General features: G+C 51.3%; 1 protein-coding gene across 1 annotated transcript in view; it reads right to left on the bottom strand.

Annotated features, from left to right (window-relative positions):
* Positions 1 to 6030: 6030 nt before the first annotated feature.
* NOTCH1 (notch 1) overlaps positions 6031 to 18756 on the bottom strand; it is a 44806-nt gene continuing 32080 nt past the window's right edge. The window contains exons 16-34 of the mRNA XM_009280663.2: positions 18149 to 18268; positions 17643 to 17795; positions 16955 to 17183; positions 16608 to 16809; positions 16309 to 16462; positions 15856 to 16040; positions 15526 to 15658; positions 14954 to 15211; positions 14732 to 14844; positions 13629 to 14200; positions 12469 to 12897; positions 11521 to 11669; positions 10684 to 10900; positions 10238 to 10328; positions 9796 to 9961; positions 8762 to 9057; positions 8266 to 8413; positions 8056 to 8153; positions 6031 to 7602 (exon numbers count right to left, since the gene is read on the bottom strand). Of these exons, the coding sequence (XP_009278938.1) occupies positions 6133 to 7602; positions 8056 to 8153; positions 8266 to 8413; positions 8762 to 9057; positions 9796 to 9961; positions 10238 to 10328; positions 10684 to 10900; positions 11521 to 11669; positions 12469 to 12897; positions 13629 to 14200; positions 14732 to 14844; positions 14954 to 15211; positions 15526 to 15658; positions 15856 to 16040; positions 16309 to 16462; positions 16608 to 16809; positions 16955 to 17183; positions 17643 to 17795; positions 18149 to 18268 (5183 nt within the window). The 3' untranslated portion in view covers positions 6031 to 6132. The remainder of the gene's footprint in view (positions 7603 to 8055; positions 8154 to 8265; positions 8414 to 8761; positions 9058 to 9795; positions 9962 to 10237; positions 10329 to 10683; positions 10901 to 11520; positions 11670 to 12468; positions 12898 to 13628; positions 14201 to 14731; positions 14845 to 14953; positions 15212 to 15525; positions 15659 to 15855; positions 16041 to 16308; positions 16463 to 16607; positions 16810 to 16954; positions 17184 to 17642; positions 17796 to 18148; positions 18269 to 18756) is intronic.

Genomic DNA, 18756 nt, shown 5'->3' on the forward strand with positions numbered 1-18756 from the left:
TGACGTCCCATGGTATGGAATGTCCCTTTGGCCAGTTTTGGGTCAGCTGTCCTGGCTGTGCCCCCTCCCAGCTTCTTGTGCACCTCCAGCCTGCTCAGTCGGTAGAGCATGGGAAGCTGAGAAGTCCTTGGCTAGTGTAAGCACTGCTCAGCAACAACTAAAACATCAGTGTGTTATCAACATTGTTCTCATCCTAAATCCAAAACACAGCACTGTACCAGCTACTAGGAGGAAAATTAACTCTATCCCAACCGAAATCAGGGCAGACATTAATCGTGTGAAGAGACGTTAATCATGCGAACGCTTGGAAGGCTGGCGTACGAGCGTCCAAAAGCTGCAGCATAGCAGATGCCCCGGTTCAGCCCTGCTGCACGCAGCTATCCCTGGGATGCATTAACTTAAAGGCCTATAAAAGCACTTCTCCAGAGAAGCATGTGTTTGCGTGGGTTTTTTTTTTTTTTAGACAAGATTGTAGCATGATATCAAACAGTTACGTGCAAGTCTAAAGATTTTACTCTGCTCTGCATTCTAGCTCTGTGTCGAGGGTCTATTTCACGTGAACACGAAGCTTTTAAGGGGGGAGTCCCTGTTCAAACGTAAGAAGGATGCGTCTCATTTACAGGCGGTGGCCACTGTGCTGATACTGTCACGCTCTGCACCCAAAAACAAGCCTTGGAGGGGAAAATACAAGCGACCTAAACAAACATCTTCATCAAGGGTGGTTATCAGCGCAAGAGCTGTTTCTGCACACTTGATCATTAAAGCGGGGTAATATCCTCAAAGCCCAGTCCAAGCAGGGGAAGCAGCACTTTGATGCTGGTGTGGGAACCAGAGGCAGCGCTGTGATTTTTAAAGTGCCTTTCATCTCCCTCTTTTGTAGGAACATTCTTATAAACCAGCTTGTCAAATACAATTTCCCTACACAGGCATGAATTGCAGATAAAGCCCTGGTCCTCCCTTGATATTTCCCCCAACAGGTGTAATCTGAGGAAACATGATTTTAATTAGCTCGACTGGCTTTTAAAAAAAATACATACGTGTTCTGTAAATACCATCAACAGCTTACATCTGTATCTATAGCTATATATTTACATTATGTATCTAACCCTCTTCTTACACACCTATACACACACATACACAATGCAAACACTAATGATGGCATCTCACCTTCGCTGTTCTCCTGGTAAGTATGTGATTATAAAGAATTGTCACATTAAGATGTTCAATCCCTTTTTACGCTGAGGCTTTCTAACTGATTTGCTGTACTCAGCAAACGCAGCCAGTTCTGGACTTGAGAGTGACCCATTACAAATAAAAAGGTTTGCTGGCAGGAAGAGGACAGCGTGCGTCCTTCTCTCCTGCCTCATCAGCTTACTTGGGGTACAACACAAGTGATACTGACCTTTTCCCATTAAATTCTGATAATTTATTCAGCCTTCAGGTTGCAGGCAACCATAAACAGCCCTGCTCCAGGAGCTCACTATTAAAAGGATCATTCTCTGAGTTTAGAAACAGGGAAAATGGCTAAAGGAGAGTTTCTCTTACGAGTATCAGCATTCTGTATCAGGTTAGCCAACCCGGACAAGCTGAGCTTTATTTATTTACTCATTTAGTTGCTGTGATTATTCAGACTACCCCAGCCACATTAACCCGTGTGTAATCAAGAGAGGCTACACCTTACATGAATTTGGCTCCTTTTGTACATTCTTAAGGGGGTGATTTGAGCTGCAGTAACAATTCGGCAATCAGGGTTCAAGCAGCTGTTGGCAACTTTCTGAGCAAACACCAATAGCCTGGAGGTAAAAGCAATAGAGAGTAGCAATTTCTAAATGTCCCATCTAATTGAGCAGGAATAATGAAAACAAAGAATAAAAACCCCAAGCCCTCCAGCATGTAAACAAATAGTTCAGATGCACCGATTCCTCATAGCATCAACATACTTGCCATCAGAATAGGTCGGTGCTAATCTTGTTTTACGCAAACACTTCTGAACCCTTCCCTTGGCATGGGCTATAATTTTAGTGTTTCTCAGCCTTTTTCACCTGGAATGCTAAAACAACCGTGCCTGCCATGACCCATTCATTCCTTGGCATCTTCTGTTGACATGAGAGCTTGAATATTCAGCTCCCAGCATCTTTACCAACATGAGGTAAAGATGAGCTTGTGGTTGGACAATGTGGGTTGGTTGGAGGGGATTGGGGAAAGGCAAATCCTTCTGGAGAGAGAGTTGGTGGGAAAGCCCTAAGTGTGGAGGGAGGGTTTGAAACTGGGGCCGTTTCTCTCATTCCTCATTTAACTTTGTCTCCATCCCAGCTGGGGATCTGTGACCCTATGATCGTCTCATGTACCCGCTCAGGAAAGCAGGAACGAGGGACTGGCAGGAGTTTGTGGGTCACCAGATGCCTTCATAAATGTAAGAGTCATTGGGGGCTAAACGCTTAAAGACTAAACTGTGTATCCTTATTCCTCTACTGCTTAGAAAACCTTTTCTGACTTCTAGTTTGAATTACTTTGTGGCCAATTTATTAGTATCTATTCATGTGCCAGTGCAGACCTTTTTGTTTTGCCTCTTTCCTTGGTATTTAGCCGCCCTCTTTCCTCGTTCTGTCTCTCTGATCCATCCTCATGGAAAATGACGTGCTTTGCAGCCCCACACTTCTTAAATGAGCCACGTGTGTTTAGTTGCCTCTTGCAATGTCGTGTTGTTTTGCACATCCTCATAACCCCTTTTTTTTAATCCGTTCCAGGCCAAATTCCCGCCTCGACCATGAGTGACCGGAGTGTTGCACGCTAGACCAAGGAGAGTCTTACTAACGCCTCACGTTGGCATGAGCATCTCCCAGTCTCACTGGCAGCACGGAGGCATGCCGTGCTTGCAGCCAGCCATGGGCACGAGGGCTGGGATGTGTACGTGTGGGAGAAGCCTGGAAGGATGGGCTGCGTGGGAACATGGCTGGATGTTCCCAGACGTGATTCATGGACAGCACATGTGCGAATTGTGGTGAAGGCAGACACACTTCATCTAGCGTATCCCAGATGGGATGCAGCAAGACACAACTGGGGGGAAGAGCACGTCTCAGGAAGCCCATCTCCAGGGTGTCCCTCGGGGTAATGAGATCCTCACTGGTAAACCACATTTTGCAGGGGGAAGAGGGATTTGTCCTCAGTTAAAATACCCCTTTCCATGGAGTTTGCAGGGTGTGCACCCTGGCACATCGCCTCCCTGACCTCTGAAGGCTCTGCGTTTCACTGCTGCTGGGTGGCACATAAAATGCCATTGCTGCAGCACCAGCTCCTGACCGGTTGTACAGCAAATGTCTGGCGGCCCTGAATCCGTCTGGAGCTGGATACTGGGTACATGTACACACATGCCCACTCCCTCCCCGGCTGCAGAGTGGAAAATACCAGCATTCCACGAGTTACCAGGCTTATCTGATTTGGGAGGAGGTCCATGGCTTGGCTATTTATATCCAGTTATTTGGGGACTTTGCAGCTGCATTTGGACTACAGAGTCCCTGTGGGGAAGAGAAAGAATTAAATTAAATTACCTTAAAAACCCTGAATGCAGCGAGGACAGCAAACGTTTCTGCGCGGTGGTTGTGCCCCGAGTGGCATTAGTGAAACGTTCCCTCGGGTGCTGCTGCCCCTCAGCGGTGCCGTCAGATGGCTTCCCAGTTCCTATCTGTGCAAGCCACCACATCTGAGAGCCCAGCCGTATGCTCAGCGCTGTGTGTGAAGTAGGAAGCGCTATACATAACGCTTAACACCACTCGTAGAGGGCTCTGTTTCCATAGGCACTATGTAATTAAAAGCACGTGGCCATTTTTTACCCTTGGCCGTCTCATCAGCCAGAGAACGCTCCTGAAAAACTGATCAGAAAGCAAAGTTCTAAAGTGACAGAATACAGTACTTTGAACATGCGTGAGTGGCGTTCTTTAAAACAACTTTTCAATGATGTTTCCCCTTTTAGATCCTGACCTAATGGCAGAGGCCCGAGAGGACATCAGAGCATCCACAGTACAGGTAAAGGGCTACCTGGGCAGAGCCCATCCTGGCTGAGAGCCTCGCAGAGCCCCTCCCGCCTTGCTCAAACCAGACGCCTCAAGTCGGTGAGCGTTTTGCACAAGTTAAGGAGAAAGTTTCATTGTCCAAAGCACTGCTCTGAGCTTTAACACAGAGAACAAGACGTTAGGAAAGTGCCGGTACTTTGTGCCGAGAGGCAGCCCTGCAGTATTGAAAGACAGAGGGTATCAAGCCCGGATTTCAACCAATCCGTAACAAAAACACTTAAGTTCCAGTTTTAGTAAAATCTAGATGCCCAGAAGCATCATTTATTGCAAATCAGTTAACCAAAAAAAATACATCATTTTTGCAAACTACAACTTTGCATGTAGATAACTTTATTACAGAAGATATCTTTTCTTAAACTACACTCTAGTTTATAAAACATAGGAAGATTCAACACCACGTGATGTTTTTATCACTCATATTAGGCATGTCACAATAACAATGGTCTGAAATGTTAACTAAGATGAGTGCTCAGCAAGGCGCTGTGCCTTGGGAAATATCCATTTTATTTGGTGTTCTAATAAAAAGGAATGAGGAAAAGGAACCCTCTTCTTAGGTTTTCTTGATTAACTGCTCTCTATTTGCCTGTCCCATACACATATCTAGTCTTAGGGTGTCTGCTTGCCTTTGCACCCGAGTGAGTGATATTCCAACACCTCTACAAGGTGATATATTTATGATATATTTAAGAGTTGCTCATTTAGATTTTTGAAACAAAATCCACCTTTTCTTAAAAAAAAAAACATATTTACAAACATTAAATCTGCCACAGGCTTATACTATATTTTACATGATACACAGGAAGAGTGTACATCAATATAAAAAAAGATGCATCACTCCAGACTAACAAGAACAAAATGTTAACGTTTCACAGCACAGGCTCGGCTGTGCTGTCCTTCGCCCTCCTGTTCAGCCAGTCCAGCATCCCACCAAAACCGGCAGCGCTTTCCGCTGAGCACCCAGCAATCGCGCTGCCAGAGGAGCTGGATACGGGCGAGCACTCGGCGGTGGCAGTGTTACAATGCTTTGTAATCTCACTCAGGTTGTCTGCATCAATAGACACGCCTTCTTCAAAACAGGCAGGCCATCCTTAAAATAAGGATGTGGTTTACAAGTTTATATTGGCATTTATTTCTTAAACAGTTACTCAAATGCAAACATGAAAACAAAAAACAGTAAAGATATTCAAAGTAAAATTAAGTCTCCTTTGTGTATAAACTCCACAGTTATGGGTTTGGTATATACTCCACGGTTACGGGCTTGCTCTCTTAAAAGTTTGGCAAATACACTTCTTTTTGGTGGAGGACAGTATTCATGTTTTGTCGGGGTTTTTTTTAGCTTAGAACCTGTTCTTACAGGTCTATAATCCTGATTATTTTTTTTAGATCATAAAAATCATTTAAATATATATTTTTTATATATATAAAAACAAGAGAGAACAAAAATTTCTATTATCAAGCAAAATGTACAACTATATAATACTGAAATTTAAACAAAGATTCATGACTGGTACCATAAAATGTCCTCTCAGATATAATAGCAAAGGAAGCATTTTAAAGTACGTTTCAAAAATCTGACCACACTTAATTTTTTTTCCCCCTAAGGAGTGGTATTTTTAGCCAATTTTTCCTTTCCCTTTTCTTTCTCGCCTCTCTTTCTGAGTTGAAAGAGAAAAAATAAATTAATGGCATTTCAGAGTCACAAATCGCTGCTTATAGCTTTACATAAACATTTCCTCTCAAATCAAACACAATGAACCCCCCCCAAACAAATGAGAATGTCCTATAAAAACCTAATTTTTTGATTTCTTGAAACACAACTGGTGTCCCACATTGAGTTCTTAACAATAGAACATATAAATAAAAAGGCAGTGTTTTCATCTAAAATAAAAAGTACATAAATAAATACTAAAAAAAAAAGAATTAATTTGTCTTTTTTTTTTTTTTTAATAAAAACATATTTAAAAAGGATCCTTTAATAAAAGCATCCGATGTCCTTTTAAAAAAGATCTCCCTCGATCTCTCTAACTCCCACTGAGCGCCAGTGTCTCTGAAACACTGTCTTTTACTTGAAGGCTTCGGGGATGTGTCCCATCTGTGACTGCATACTCGTGGGAGGGCTGGAAATGCCCTCAGACCAGTCGGACACGTTGGAGTGAGGAGACGAGCTGGACCACTGGTCCGGCGACTCCGGAGACGGTGTTAGGAAAGGGTGGTCGGGCACCTGGAGCTGGTGGCTGGGGGTGTTGTCCAAGGGGGAGGAATAACTGTGCTGGGAAGGTGGAGTTAGAAACTGCGTGGTGGTCATGGGTTGGGCGAGGGAGGATGGCAGAGACGTGGGCAGCATCTGGGAATCTTGAGGCAGGATCGTGTGGACTGCCATGGTACTGCTGCTCGCCGGCTGCATGTCGGGCTGGCTCAGCTCGGTACCAAGGAAATTTTGGCCGATGTGGCCGCTCGCATTGGAGCTGGGGTTGTGATGCTGCTGCGGCTGCTGCGGCTGCGGCTGCGGCTGGGGTTGCTGCGGCTGCTGCTGCGGCTGCATGTTTTGCTGCTGGAGCTGTTGCTGCTGCATCTGCTGTAGCTGTTGGCTCTGCATCAGGTGAGGCTGGGAAGCCAGCCGGGTGTTGGGCATGGCCTGGTAGCTCATCATCTGCGACAAGCTTGTGGTGGGCAAGCCGTTGTGCAGGGAGGTCATCATGCCGTGTTGAAGGTTTTGCGTCTGCTGATGTGCCCCTGGTTGCATGTTGCCTCTCATCGGGTTGTACTGACTCTGGACCATGCCGTTCTGCAGCCTGGTGAGCCAGTCGCACTGCCCGTTCAGACCGGCCGCTCCGCCGACGGAGAAGTTCATTGGGGCGTTGCTCATCACTGTGCTGGGGCTGGAGACAGGGAGGTGAGAAAGACGTGGTGGCACTGAATCGAAGGCCATCCTGCTGGAGTTTCCCATGGCCATATCCTGCTTCCCCGCCATGTTGAGGTGATTGATGCTCATGTGGGCATCAGGCATGCCTGGCAGATGATTCAGAGGCATGGAAGGGGACTGCTGAAATGGAGAGGTCATCAGCGGAGGAGAGGCAACATCCGACAGGTACCCATGGGGCGACTCCAGGGAGTCCACTGGAGACAACACACTGGAGTTGTCAAGCAGACATCCTTTTCCATCTTGTGATTTTTTCCTCCGGGCTTTGAGGTCTTTGGCATCCTTGCCGCTGCAGCTCAGGCCCTTGGTACTCGGCTTCCTGGCCTTCTTGCCCTGGACGGCAGGTTTCAGGTTGCCGATGTAGCTGTTGGGAGAGCAGAGCGGTGGGGACAGCGTGGGTGCCCCCAGCGGGCCGTTGTGCAGCGGCGGGCTCCGCACCAGGTTGTACTCATCCAGCAGCCTCACGATGTCGTGGTGCATCCGCTCCTGGGCAATGTCCCGTGGGAGCCGGTCCATGTGGTCCGTGATGTCACGGTTGGCAAAATGGTCCAGCAGGACCTTGGCGGTTTCATAGCTCCCTTCTCTGGCTGCGAGGAAGAGTGGGGTCTCCTCCTAGAAACCCAGCAAAGATGGTTAGGTTTAAGTTCACAGATTCTCCTGGCTAACACTATCCTGAGCTCTATGCCCAACACCACGCAGTTGGGTGGCAGAGACAGTAACCGTCTCTCCTCTGGTGAGGTTTTGCCGCTGCTTGTTCCTACCCTGCTGAGCCACATCCTTATACCGATATCAAACCAGGAACCCTACGAGTGACCCAGAACGTGCGAGGAGATGGCCACACTAACACTGTACCATACCACCAAGCACTGCATGGCCCCTCAACATCACCCGTAGGATCAAATCCCACAACGCTTCTTTGAGCTAAATCCAACAGCTTCATTCACAGCAGAACAATCAAATCAGAGTCTCAGTGCCAGACAGTGTTGTATTTTAGGCAAAAATTACCCTTCAACAGGCTCCCCAAATGGTTCTTTCCTTGCCTATGTCAGCCCAGGAGACCCCTACCTTATTGTTCTGCATATCCTTATTGGCACCATTCTTCAGGAGGACTACTGCGGCTTCAACGTTATTCACAGCAGCTGCCCAGTGCAGTGCCGACTTGCCTATGGAGGAAGACCACGACATAGAACATGCGTTAGCGAGTGGTAAGAGTAACAGCAAGCAGCCCTTTCCGCCCACCTCTGAGGAAGCCTGTGTTTTAGTTGCCTGCAGTACCTAGATCATCCACGGCATTGACATCTGCATGGCAGTTGATGAGATCGTCCAGCATGCCCTCCACAGCCAAGCGAGCGGCCAAGATCAGAGGGGTGGTCCCGTCATGCATTCGAGCGTCGAGATCGGTTGCCCTGTTCCTAATCAGGATCTGCCGCAACAAGGGCCAAAACGCAGGAAACACAAACATCAGGAGGGACAGGCAGCAGGCACGCCAGGTACCCGGGTCTCAGGACCTGCAACCCCTTTCCCAGAGGCTGGTCCCTCCAGTTCCCCCTCCCAGTCTTGGGGGTGAACATCCGAGGGCAGCTACGGGGTTGCTGCTTTGCTGTGCCCTGCCCTGAGACAACAGGGGCTTCAGTTTTCAAGACTTCCACCCCGCACCTTGCCAGGGCAAGCTGGAGACCCTGCAATAAGCTCAGTCGTGTCACTGACTCAACGTGTAGCACCGGTACTTTCCCCAGAAAACCCTGAGACTGGTGGCGAAAGGATCAATTACCTGGAAGACTCCTTGGGCATCAGCAGAGACGGCGGCGTGGAGGGGCGTCCTGCCCATGTTATCTTGGATGTTTGCATCGGCACTAGCTTCCAGCAGGCGCTTGGCAGCGTCCGAGCGGGAGTACCTGGCAGCCAGGTGAAGCGCCGTCTCGCCAGTACGGTCAGTCTGGTTGTGTAAGCTGGCGCCTTGGTAAATGAAATCCGAGATAACGGCGGGGGCATCGTCTTCCTCTTCGCTATTGCCAGTCTCCAGCCCTCCTCCGCTGCACGAGGCGATCATGAGGGGGGTGAAGCCATCTGAAAAGCACAGGGGAACTCGGTGAAAAAAGGCTTTTTACCCTTCTGTAATGCAGGCGGCTCAGCAAGATGCTCTGTCTGCGATAGATGCTTATTCTCGTGGGTACATCAAGACTGAGTTCCTGACTGGTTCTAAACATCAAACACGAATATCCTTCCTCTGATATGGATCTGAAATTCCTTAGTGGTATCTCACCACTCGCTGCTTTTCCTATTTCATCTGCTAGCTTGCACACTAGCATGTAAGGTGCAATTTATAAGGAAGGTTGCTCAAAGCAAACTTGAGTACGGTACAGCACAGCCTTAAATATTTTTATTATTTCAGAGGACTATTTCACAGATGTGGGGAAGACCAAATGTTTGTAATAATTTAAACGCCTATTAACTATTAATATAGTTAAAAACCTGAAAAGAAGACTGTGAAATGTGCAGTTTGGTGGGAGGAGAGGAATCTAGGAGTGGCAGAGAGATAAGCTGGATGATTTAATAGGTACTTCTTCTGTATTCCCTAATTTCCATCTCAGTGATTAAACAAAAGACATCTCATGGAAAGCAGAATGTGACAGGGTCTATCTCTAAATCACGCACAACAGCAACCATGCGATGCAGAACGGCTAGCAGCGACTCCCTGTGCAACAGAGACAGGTAGGGCTGTCTGGGACTGCTCATCTGCAAGGGGGAAGGGAGGATTTTAGATTAGCTGACAAGCAGCACAAAAGTGAAAGGAGTCCACCTTACCGGGACCTCTGACGTTGACATCCATGCAGTCTGCATCGATTTCCCCCTGCGGTGGAGTAGGCGCCATGGAGGATATGCGCAGATCAGCGGCATCCAGGTGCTGCTGGGTCCACTGCCTGTGATCCGTCTGATCGTCTGTATCAGGCAGCATCGCCTGCTCCTCGAACTGAGGAATGACAGTGGGAAATGAGCACCCAGCAAAGCGTACAGGTCAGAGCGGGAGGAGGGGGCTGAGCTCTAGCATGGGAAGCTCTGCAAGTCTCAAAGGTGCGTTTGTCACACACAGGTTTGCAAAGGAGCCGGCAGCAGCGATGCGCAGCGCAGACCGGGCCCCCGAGGGTCCCTCCGCGCTGCTGCTTTCCGCAGCGCTCTGCTCCTTCCATGACAAAACCCAGCGAGTGACTACTTGCAGCACAGAAAGGGAACGTGGCAGTGAGCTTACCCTGAACTTCTTGGTGTCCAAGGTCTCCTCATCACCCCACTCATTTTGGTTGTCATCCATCAGCGTGCCGTCTGAGGCATTTTTGAGGGGTCTTTAAAAATAAAACCATACAAAAAATTAGCTCCTCTGCAGGAACTAGGCTGTGACGGACTGTGTTTATCTACATGCACAAACTGAAAGAAGAATCAACAAGGCAATTTCCAGGAGGTTCCCCTCAGGTTGCCTTTCATTTTTTACCAAGTGCAAACGGACCACAAAGCATTTAAAAACCTCCTCCAGATGGGAACACCCTTTTCCCCATGCAGAACTTTAAGAAACCTGATTTTTCTCCTCCCCGCTATGCCAACATGATGCACTAGAGAACAAAACTCCAATGGGTTCTTTCAGAAGAGCCCCGAGCAGCCCCGCTGCGCTGTGTTTAACGGGTTAGCAAGCGAATTACTCACTTCAGTCCAACAGAATCCTCCCCAAGTGGTTCTCGTCGCTTCTTCTTGCTCGACTCCGTCACTTTGAAGCCTTCTGGGAACCAAAGCTGCCCATGCTCCCTGCGCCGCTTACGAGACACCAGTACTCCCAAACCAATGAAAGCAAGCACGACCAGCGCAGCCACCACCACGTACATAGGATACAGCTGGGAGTTCTTCGTGGGCTCAGCTGTTTCACCTACAAAACAGTGGGGCACAAAGAGATGCTGAGACATTAAGCTGCATAGCAAACCAGTGACAGAGTGGAAATGAAGGAAAATTAGTTAATAGAGGTACCTAAGTCTGATCTAAATCAGCCCCCCCAAAATAAGGTCATTTTATACGCTATTAATCAGAATTGCAAACTATCGGCAAATTCTCGGCTGCACAAGCCAGCCTGCATCAGGAGACAGCTTCACTTTTTTCTCCTTTAAGGAAAAGGATTAGCAAACTTCAAATCATTGCGCTTGCATTGAGCTGTTAAGACAAAAGGATTTAGGGGGGATTTTCAAGATACAAACTTCAACTCCTTGCATGTCACTGATTGATTGGGGCTGGTTGGGTTTTCTTTTTCTTTTCTTTTTTTTTTTTTTTACGACTTTTATAGTGATAATGATTTTGAAATAAACCTGGAATAAGCAAAAATAATAAACTGTTTTTGCAATTTTTTTAAGAACGGACTTAAAGAAAAAAAAAAAAAGATGCAAGGTTATTAAAACCAGACTGTGCTCAAATGCAGCCAGCTGACAGATAACTAAACATGGATAAGGCTGGAAAGTTTTGGCTGTCTCTCCTCCCCAGCCGACCAGCCGTACTTACTTTTAACGGCTTCTATTTTGTAGGGTATGTTCAGGTTGCCAAGGGAGGCCAAGGCACCCAGGAACGCCGCCACATCGGTTGCACTCTGGAAGCACTGGGAAGACGACTGGATGCACTGGCGGTTATCAATTTCCAAGTAGACGATGGATCTGCGCGAGAGAAGAGTCAATGAGAAACACGGAGCAATGACCACACCGAGAAGACAGACGAGCCCTGTCTCCCTTCCCTCCTTAACCCCCCATCAGTGGGAATTAGAAGGGGGGAACCCATCTCCTTGCTTCCCTGTGGCCCAAGCCCTGCAGCTCACACTCACGGTCTATTGGATTTGCCTCAATGAATACTGTGAAATCTAATTCCTTCTCTCCAGGAATGGAAGGGAGTCTCTGCTTCACAATGTTTTAAAATTACCCAGACACTACAGTATCTTAAATAATGCTGTTTGGGAGCCTTCAGATCTTTTCACATCAGTTTCGCTGCTCTAACTCCTTTGTTTTCGGTGGCTTTTGATTAAGCCCACAGAGAGGGAGAAGGTTAGATCTATATGTTTATACCAAAGACCTCCAAACACAGTTTGCAGTAATTGAGTTTTACAACAAAGCTGTAGAAAGCATTTCCCAGGGAGAAACTGAGGCTTAACTTAAAGACTTCCTGAAGTCAGACAGTCGGTCAGGCCAACCTCTGCTTCCAGGTCCCACCCAGCCCAGCCCCAGCTCCCAACAATACGCAGGACTCCTTCAGTCGTGAGAGTCGGCGCAGCATTGTATCAGGGATTCCTGAGCGATCACTCGCTTTTCCCACATGAGAGCAAAATCCGGTTTCTATTCACACAGAAAGCAACGTCTAAATACAATTATCTGACCTACATCCTTCCCTTCATAGCGTGTTACTATTATCAACACAGAAAACAAATGCTGCTCAGTGAAAAAGGAACCCGTTGGTCCCCCTTACCCTCTGATGTCCATCTGATCGAGCTCTCTCTTCTGCCTTCTGCCAGCCCTGGAGTAGAGGCTGCTCTTTACTTTATTGATGACAGCACTAGACATATCTGACCAGTCCTCTGTCGACCTCTTGATGTAATGCTTTTTCAGCTCCTCCTCATTGCCGTAGTATGGAAAGATCATATACTCTCCCTTGGGGTTCTTCTTGAAGACCACGTTGGTGTGCAGCACGCGGCTCAGCTCCCGCAGGAAGTTGAAAGAGTTGTTCTTCAGGTTCTCGGGAGTGATCAGGACCACCACCACCAGCGTGCCATCTGCAAGCTTCTCTGGCATGTTGTTTGCACAGTCCAGACCGTCCCATTCGCATTCAAAATTATTGCAGCCCTGGTCACAGTGACCATCTGAGAAGTGATCTTTGCAGTACTGGTCATACAGAGGGCTGGGCAGAAGAAAAAGAAAGGCAGAAGAACGAATTAGACGAAGCACCGTGCATATTACCTATCTGCTGAGAAAATAAGCAGTGGTCCACAAGGACCTCTCTTTTGTATAAATATTCTTCATCCTGATAAACACTAAGCCAGTTTACATAGAAGGCAACTGTTTCATGCAGCGCCGTGAAGCATTCATCTCTGCAGGAGAGATAGCAGCTGTTAAATTATAAGTTGCAATTTAGATGCCAGAAAAAGGGACAAATTACTGTGTCGCAGAGAAGACATGGGGACACAGAATAGTTACTCAGACCAGAGTTTGCCCAGGAATCTGGGATTAAGTTCCTGCTGTTGCCAAAGACAATCTTTGGTAAATGCCTGGGTGTTAACATCATCATGTTTTCTGTCTGCTCTTCCATCTGGGGTCTCCCTACACTGAAACTCACTGTGTTACTACTGTGAGTTGGAGAATTCACTTCTACGGCGTGATACAGGCAAGGACAGGGAAGCCATCTGGAATGAGCCAAACCCAGAGAACTTACAGGTGTATATAAATTCAGTAAGACCACAGGGAAGTGTGGTTGCTTGAGTTGCAGCCCCGTAGGCAGCAGACCAGAATGTAGAGTGTGAACAACAGGTCTGCACTTAGGAGCTTTAGCAGATGCAACCAGAAAATACCCCCAGACAATCAGCACAAAGGTCATGGCTTTAAAACAAGAGGATCAATGAGCAAGTCACTTACTTGCACTGCCCTTCGTATTTCTGGCAGTCAAATCCATCGTACAGGCAGCCAGCATTATTGCACTGAGAGTCGCACTTGCCATCGTTGAAGTACTTCCAGCACTGCAGAGACTGGGAGCAGTTCTTCCAGGGGTCGTTGAAATTGAGGGAGCAGTCGCCCCCATCCCAGCCGCAGGCATGGTTGTTGCATTTCCCATCGCAGATCTTGTTGCCGGCATACCCCGCGCAAACTGCAATCTCGCACTTCTCCTCAATTTTGGGTGGGATGATATCCTGCCCGATCCCACCTTGGAAATCAAAGTCGAGGATGTGGCAGTTGAGGCCGTTGAAGTTGGCAGGGCAGTTGCACCGGTAGTAGGGGGAGGCATCGCTGAAGAACTCGCAGGTGCCCCCGTTGTAGCAGGGGTTGGATGTGCAGGGGCTGCTGGCCGGGTACTGGCACTCGGGACCCGTGAAGGCCGGCGTGCACATGCACTTGGAGCTCTTGTGGATGGAGATGCAGGTGCCGCCATTCAGGCAGTGCAGGTTCCCACAGGTGCGGGAGTCGTTCTCGCAGGTGGCACCCACGAAACCCTGGGGAGGTGACAGCAAGGAGGGAGTCAGAATCACTGATGCTGTCCTACCAGCAGCCTAACACGCGTGTGTGTTCTGGGAAACTTGGCGCAAACCAGTGAATCAGGGCATGGCTCTGGTGCATCCTCTGAAACCAGTGATGGGCAAGAACAATCTGGAATGTAAACCCTGTTAGAGCCTCCCCCTCAAAATGAAGGGACCTCTTCTCCAGAGCTGCCTGCTCCACCTTTACGTGGAGCAAATAACGGTTAACCAGGCAAGAGTCTGTCCTACAGAGCTGTGCGTTGTACCTGCAGGGCTGAGCCACCTCCTTCTCCCTGACCCTGACCCAGTCTCCTTGCAAGAGAGGAGGGATATACGGATACACCTCCCTCCAGCCAGCACCCACAGCAAAGCCTCTCCCCCTGGCTAGCCCAGCCGGGGAAGCCTCGGGGCTAAACTGGCCCCTTGACTGCCCCTCTGTGCAAGGGGCTGACTTGCAGGGCCTGTGCAACATCCCATGCTCAGAGCTGGGGAGGAGCAGGTACATACCGGGGGGCATTTGCAGATGAAGCCGCGGCCAGTGTTGCTGGCAACCGCGCACGTTCCACCGTTCCTGCAGGGTTTGCCTTTACAGCCGTCCACCACGGTGTCGCAGCGACGGCCTGCCGAGGGAGAGGAGCACGTGAGGAGCAGAGGAAGGCGTGCGAGACGCGCGGGGTGGCTGGGGGCTGCAGGGCTGGGTGCTGGGAGCAGGGGGTACGTGGTGCTCACCTGCATAGCCAGGTCGGCACTCGCATTTGTAGTCATTGACCCGCTGCACGCAGTTCTGGGTGCCGCGGGCGTCGCAGGGGTTGGACAGGCACTCGTTGACGTCTCCCTCGCAGCGCTCCCCTACAAAGCCAGGGGGGCAGATGCAGCTGTAGCCACCTACCCGATCCGTGCACTTGCCATTGTTAAAGCACTTGGGCCCCAGGGTGACAGGATCAAAGAAAGGGCTGCAGTCATCCACATTGATCTCACAGTGCACCCCTAGAGAAATGGGGGAACAACCCACACAGCTCATCAAACAGTATCGGGGTGCCCAGTGGTCCCTTGTGTGAACCTTCCCTGCGAAGGGGCTGAGCCTGACCAATTCAATGGCAGTCTGAGCCACCGCTCTGGCAGGAGGCACGCACCACCGCGCAGCTCACGTCCAAGGTTGCGTGGCCTTGATGGCTAAGCTTGCAAGCAAACACAAACCTCTACCGTTGCATTTGCTTCTGCTAGCCCAAGCAGCTAATGAGCAGATACCGAGAATATCTACACTCAGACCACTAATGCCCCAGCCTGGGGAATTAATTTACCTTGAGTTCCTCTGGGGCAGGAGCATTTGTAGGTATTGATGAGATCGATGCAGGTTCCTCCATTCTGGCATGGGTGGGACAAGCACTCATTGATCTCCTCTGAGCAGTTAACTCCATGATAACCAGCCACACACTACAAGGAGGGAAGAGAGGAACTATCAGAGAGGTTCACTCAATTCCCACATGGCTACAGGAGCACAGCCAGCACCCCAGCCGCCAACTTGGTAAAGGGGCACCAAGCCGGCCTGAAGCTGGGGCAGCTCCTTGGGCAGCAGAAAGGCAGTAACTGGCGCTTTCTCCCTGTGCACCTCTGCCCCCCAGGGCACCCACCTCACAGGAGTAGCCTCCCAGGTAGTCCGTGCAGGTGGCTCCATTCTGGCAGGGGTTGGGGGAGCACTCGTCCACCTGCTCCTCGCAGTAGCTGCCGGTGTAGCCGGCCTGGCAGCGGCAGAAGTGAGTGTTGCCGGTGTCCACACAGAGCCCTGAATTCCTGCAGAGATGTGCTACATCGATACCTGCCAGGGAGAGCAGAGTGAGACACGGGGACCTCGGTGACACCCAGGCACTGCAGGGCCACGTCCTGGCTGCCATGCGTCCCACTGGGGATCGCAGCCAGGACTGCAGCCTCGGGGGGTGCACGTTACAGCAATCCTTGAGATAGCTCTGGTTGTGCCAAAGATCCTCACCAAGAGAACTGAGCATGTCCCTCCTCAGAGCCCAGCATGGGGGGCACCTGGGGACCCTGCCTGGCCCTGTGAGGCCGTACACATGGCAGGGACTTACCTTGCTGCTTAGCAGCCACCTCGCAGGAGACACTGGGGACATCGCAGTAGAGTCCCGTCCATCCACTGTTGCACTCGCAGCGGTACAGGTTGTTGGTCTGCCAGCATTTGCCTCCGTTTTTGCAGGGAGAGGAGTCGCACCAACGCACCAGGTTCTGGGGGGAGCAGAGCAAGAGATGGGGGTCAGGACCCAGCAGGGCTTCTGCAGGAGTGGAGACTGCAGAGACCTCCCAAATCCCCACAGCCAGCATGCATGGACAGACACTGGAGTCAGCGGCCAACAGCCCAAGGCTCCTCTACCTGGCAGTTAAGCCCGGTGTATCCCTGGGGACAAGTGCACTTGTACGTCCCGTAGCTGTCCTGACATGTGCCCCCATTCAGGCATGGCTTGGAGTCGCACTCGTTAATGTCATGCTCGCAGTAGCTGCCCGTGAAGCCGGGCGGACAGACGCAGGTGAAGGTGTTGATGCCATCCACGCAGGTCCCACCGTTGAAGCAGGAGCTGGGAACACAGACATCACGTCCCAGTGAGTCACCGCTGGTCGTGCTCCATGCCAAAGGGAGCTACAGGGTAGGTAGGGACCTCAGCCCCTTGCTCCAGCCCCGACAAAGGCTGCGCCCACAGCAGGAGCCGTGCCGGGCTATACCTCTCTGTGCAGTCAGGCGTGTTGTTCTCGCAGTGGATGCCGCTGAAGCCGGAGGGGCAGGTGCAGGTGTAGCTGTTGACGCAGTCGGTGCAGTTGGCGCCGTTCTTGCAGGGGTTGCTGGCGCACTCATTGATGTCCTCCTCGCACTTGGGCCCACGGAAACCAGCCAGGCACTCGCAGAAGAATGTGCCAACACCATCGGAGCAGGAGCCACCATTGTGGCATGGATCTGGAGAGGAGGGACGTGCATGTGAAGATGCAACGGTCCAGCCCCGGCACAGCAGCCCTGCCCGGGAGCTGCTCTGCAGCACTGTCCCAGCACATGCCCCCCGGCCGCGCAGAGGGGTGGGACAGAGCCCGCAGACCAGGCAGAGGCCAGCCCGGCCCCACCGGGGGACTGGGAACAAGGAGGGCACATGGGACACACTTGCTCACTGCCTGCACGTCACTCTCCCCCCCCAGCCTCCTTCCTGCCAGCTCCCATCCGTCCTTGGACTGACGCAGCTCAACCGGGACGTGCTTGAGGTGGCCCAAAAGCCCGAGCAGGGCTTGCAGCACGGCCCAGGCCAAAGCAGTGGCCGGGGCTCGCCCATGCACGAGAAGGAGGATCCCAGCCCAAGGAAGGGCAATGAAGCTGATGGCTCGGGGCCGGGCTGACCGCGGTCCATGGAGCGGCCCCTGCTCTTACTGGGCTTGCAGTCGTCAATGTCGGTGTCACAGTTGCGGCCGGTGAAGCCGGTCCTGCAGGCACAGCGGTAGCTCCCGTTGGTGTTCTGGCACGTGGCCCCATTGCGGCAGGGGCTCTTCACGCACTCGTTGATGTCGATCTCGCAGGTCTGACCTGCGGGACAGAGCAGCACAGGGACCACGTGGGCTGGAGGTGCTGGCGAAAGCCCCGGGGATGATGATGACATCTTGGGCACTGCTCGCACCAGGGCGGGAGCCCTGGCAGCAAACCGCCCTCGCCAAGGGGTGCGGGCGATGGCCGCATCCCGTCCACCCGGCTGAGCCGTGGGGCAGGTCAGGACCCTCCCCGAGGCTGGGCACCGCGCAGGGCTGCTCCCGTCTGGCAGGGCACGCAGGCAGCCACCTGCCCGTTGCTCCCCAGCCACGCTCCCTCCCCTCCATCTTTCACTCCCCGAGCAGCTGAGGAGAGCGGGGTGTGCTGAACCCCCAGACGGGCCTTGCCTCTACCTTGCCAGCCAGAGGGGCAACTGCAGGAGAAGCTCTCGTAGTCTTCCGACTCCCGGCACTCGCCACCGTTCTTGCAGGGGCCGCCAGCACAGGGGGCCAGCACGTCCTCGCAGGTGGCTCCTGCACAGGCACAAGCACCTGCTGACACCCCCTCTGAAACGACGAGTGGCCCAAGACCCCGCTACCCTCATTCCCTGCCCTGGGCTGCTGCCAGCCCTGGGGCAGGCTCTGGGATTCTCCACCGCCCCGGGGCAGCCCAGCTGGGGCCATCTCCTCCATCCCTGGTCCCCCGTGACCCCGGGCCCCCCACAAATCCTTTAAGCCCTGGCAATCTGGGCTGCATTAAAGCGCTGCACGCTTCCTTTGGCAGGGAAGCTTGCTCAGGGTGTCTTTCCCACCTTGCGCTCCCCCCCATCCCTCTCAGCCGCTTTTCCTGTTTACGTCCAGCCAAGGGACACGTTCCCTCCGAAACCTTATCTTCCCTGTCAGCCAGTATCTCCCAAACTGGCCTTTGCTATTTTCCAGAGCCTTCCCCTCCCTGCCTGCTCCGTCCTGGTCCCCCCCAGGGGTTTCTATGGCCACTGCCGAGGGCAGGAAACGGCTCATGG

This window comes from Aptenodytes forsteri, unplaced genomic scaffold, assembly GCF_000699145.1.
Source record: "Aptenodytes forsteri isolate BGI_AS27 unplaced genomic scaffold, ASM69914v1 Scaffold68, whole genome shotgun sequence".
In the NCBI taxonomy this organism is placed as follows: Eukaryota; Metazoa; Chordata; class Aves; order Sphenisciformes; family Spheniscidae; genus Aptenodytes; species Aptenodytes forsteri.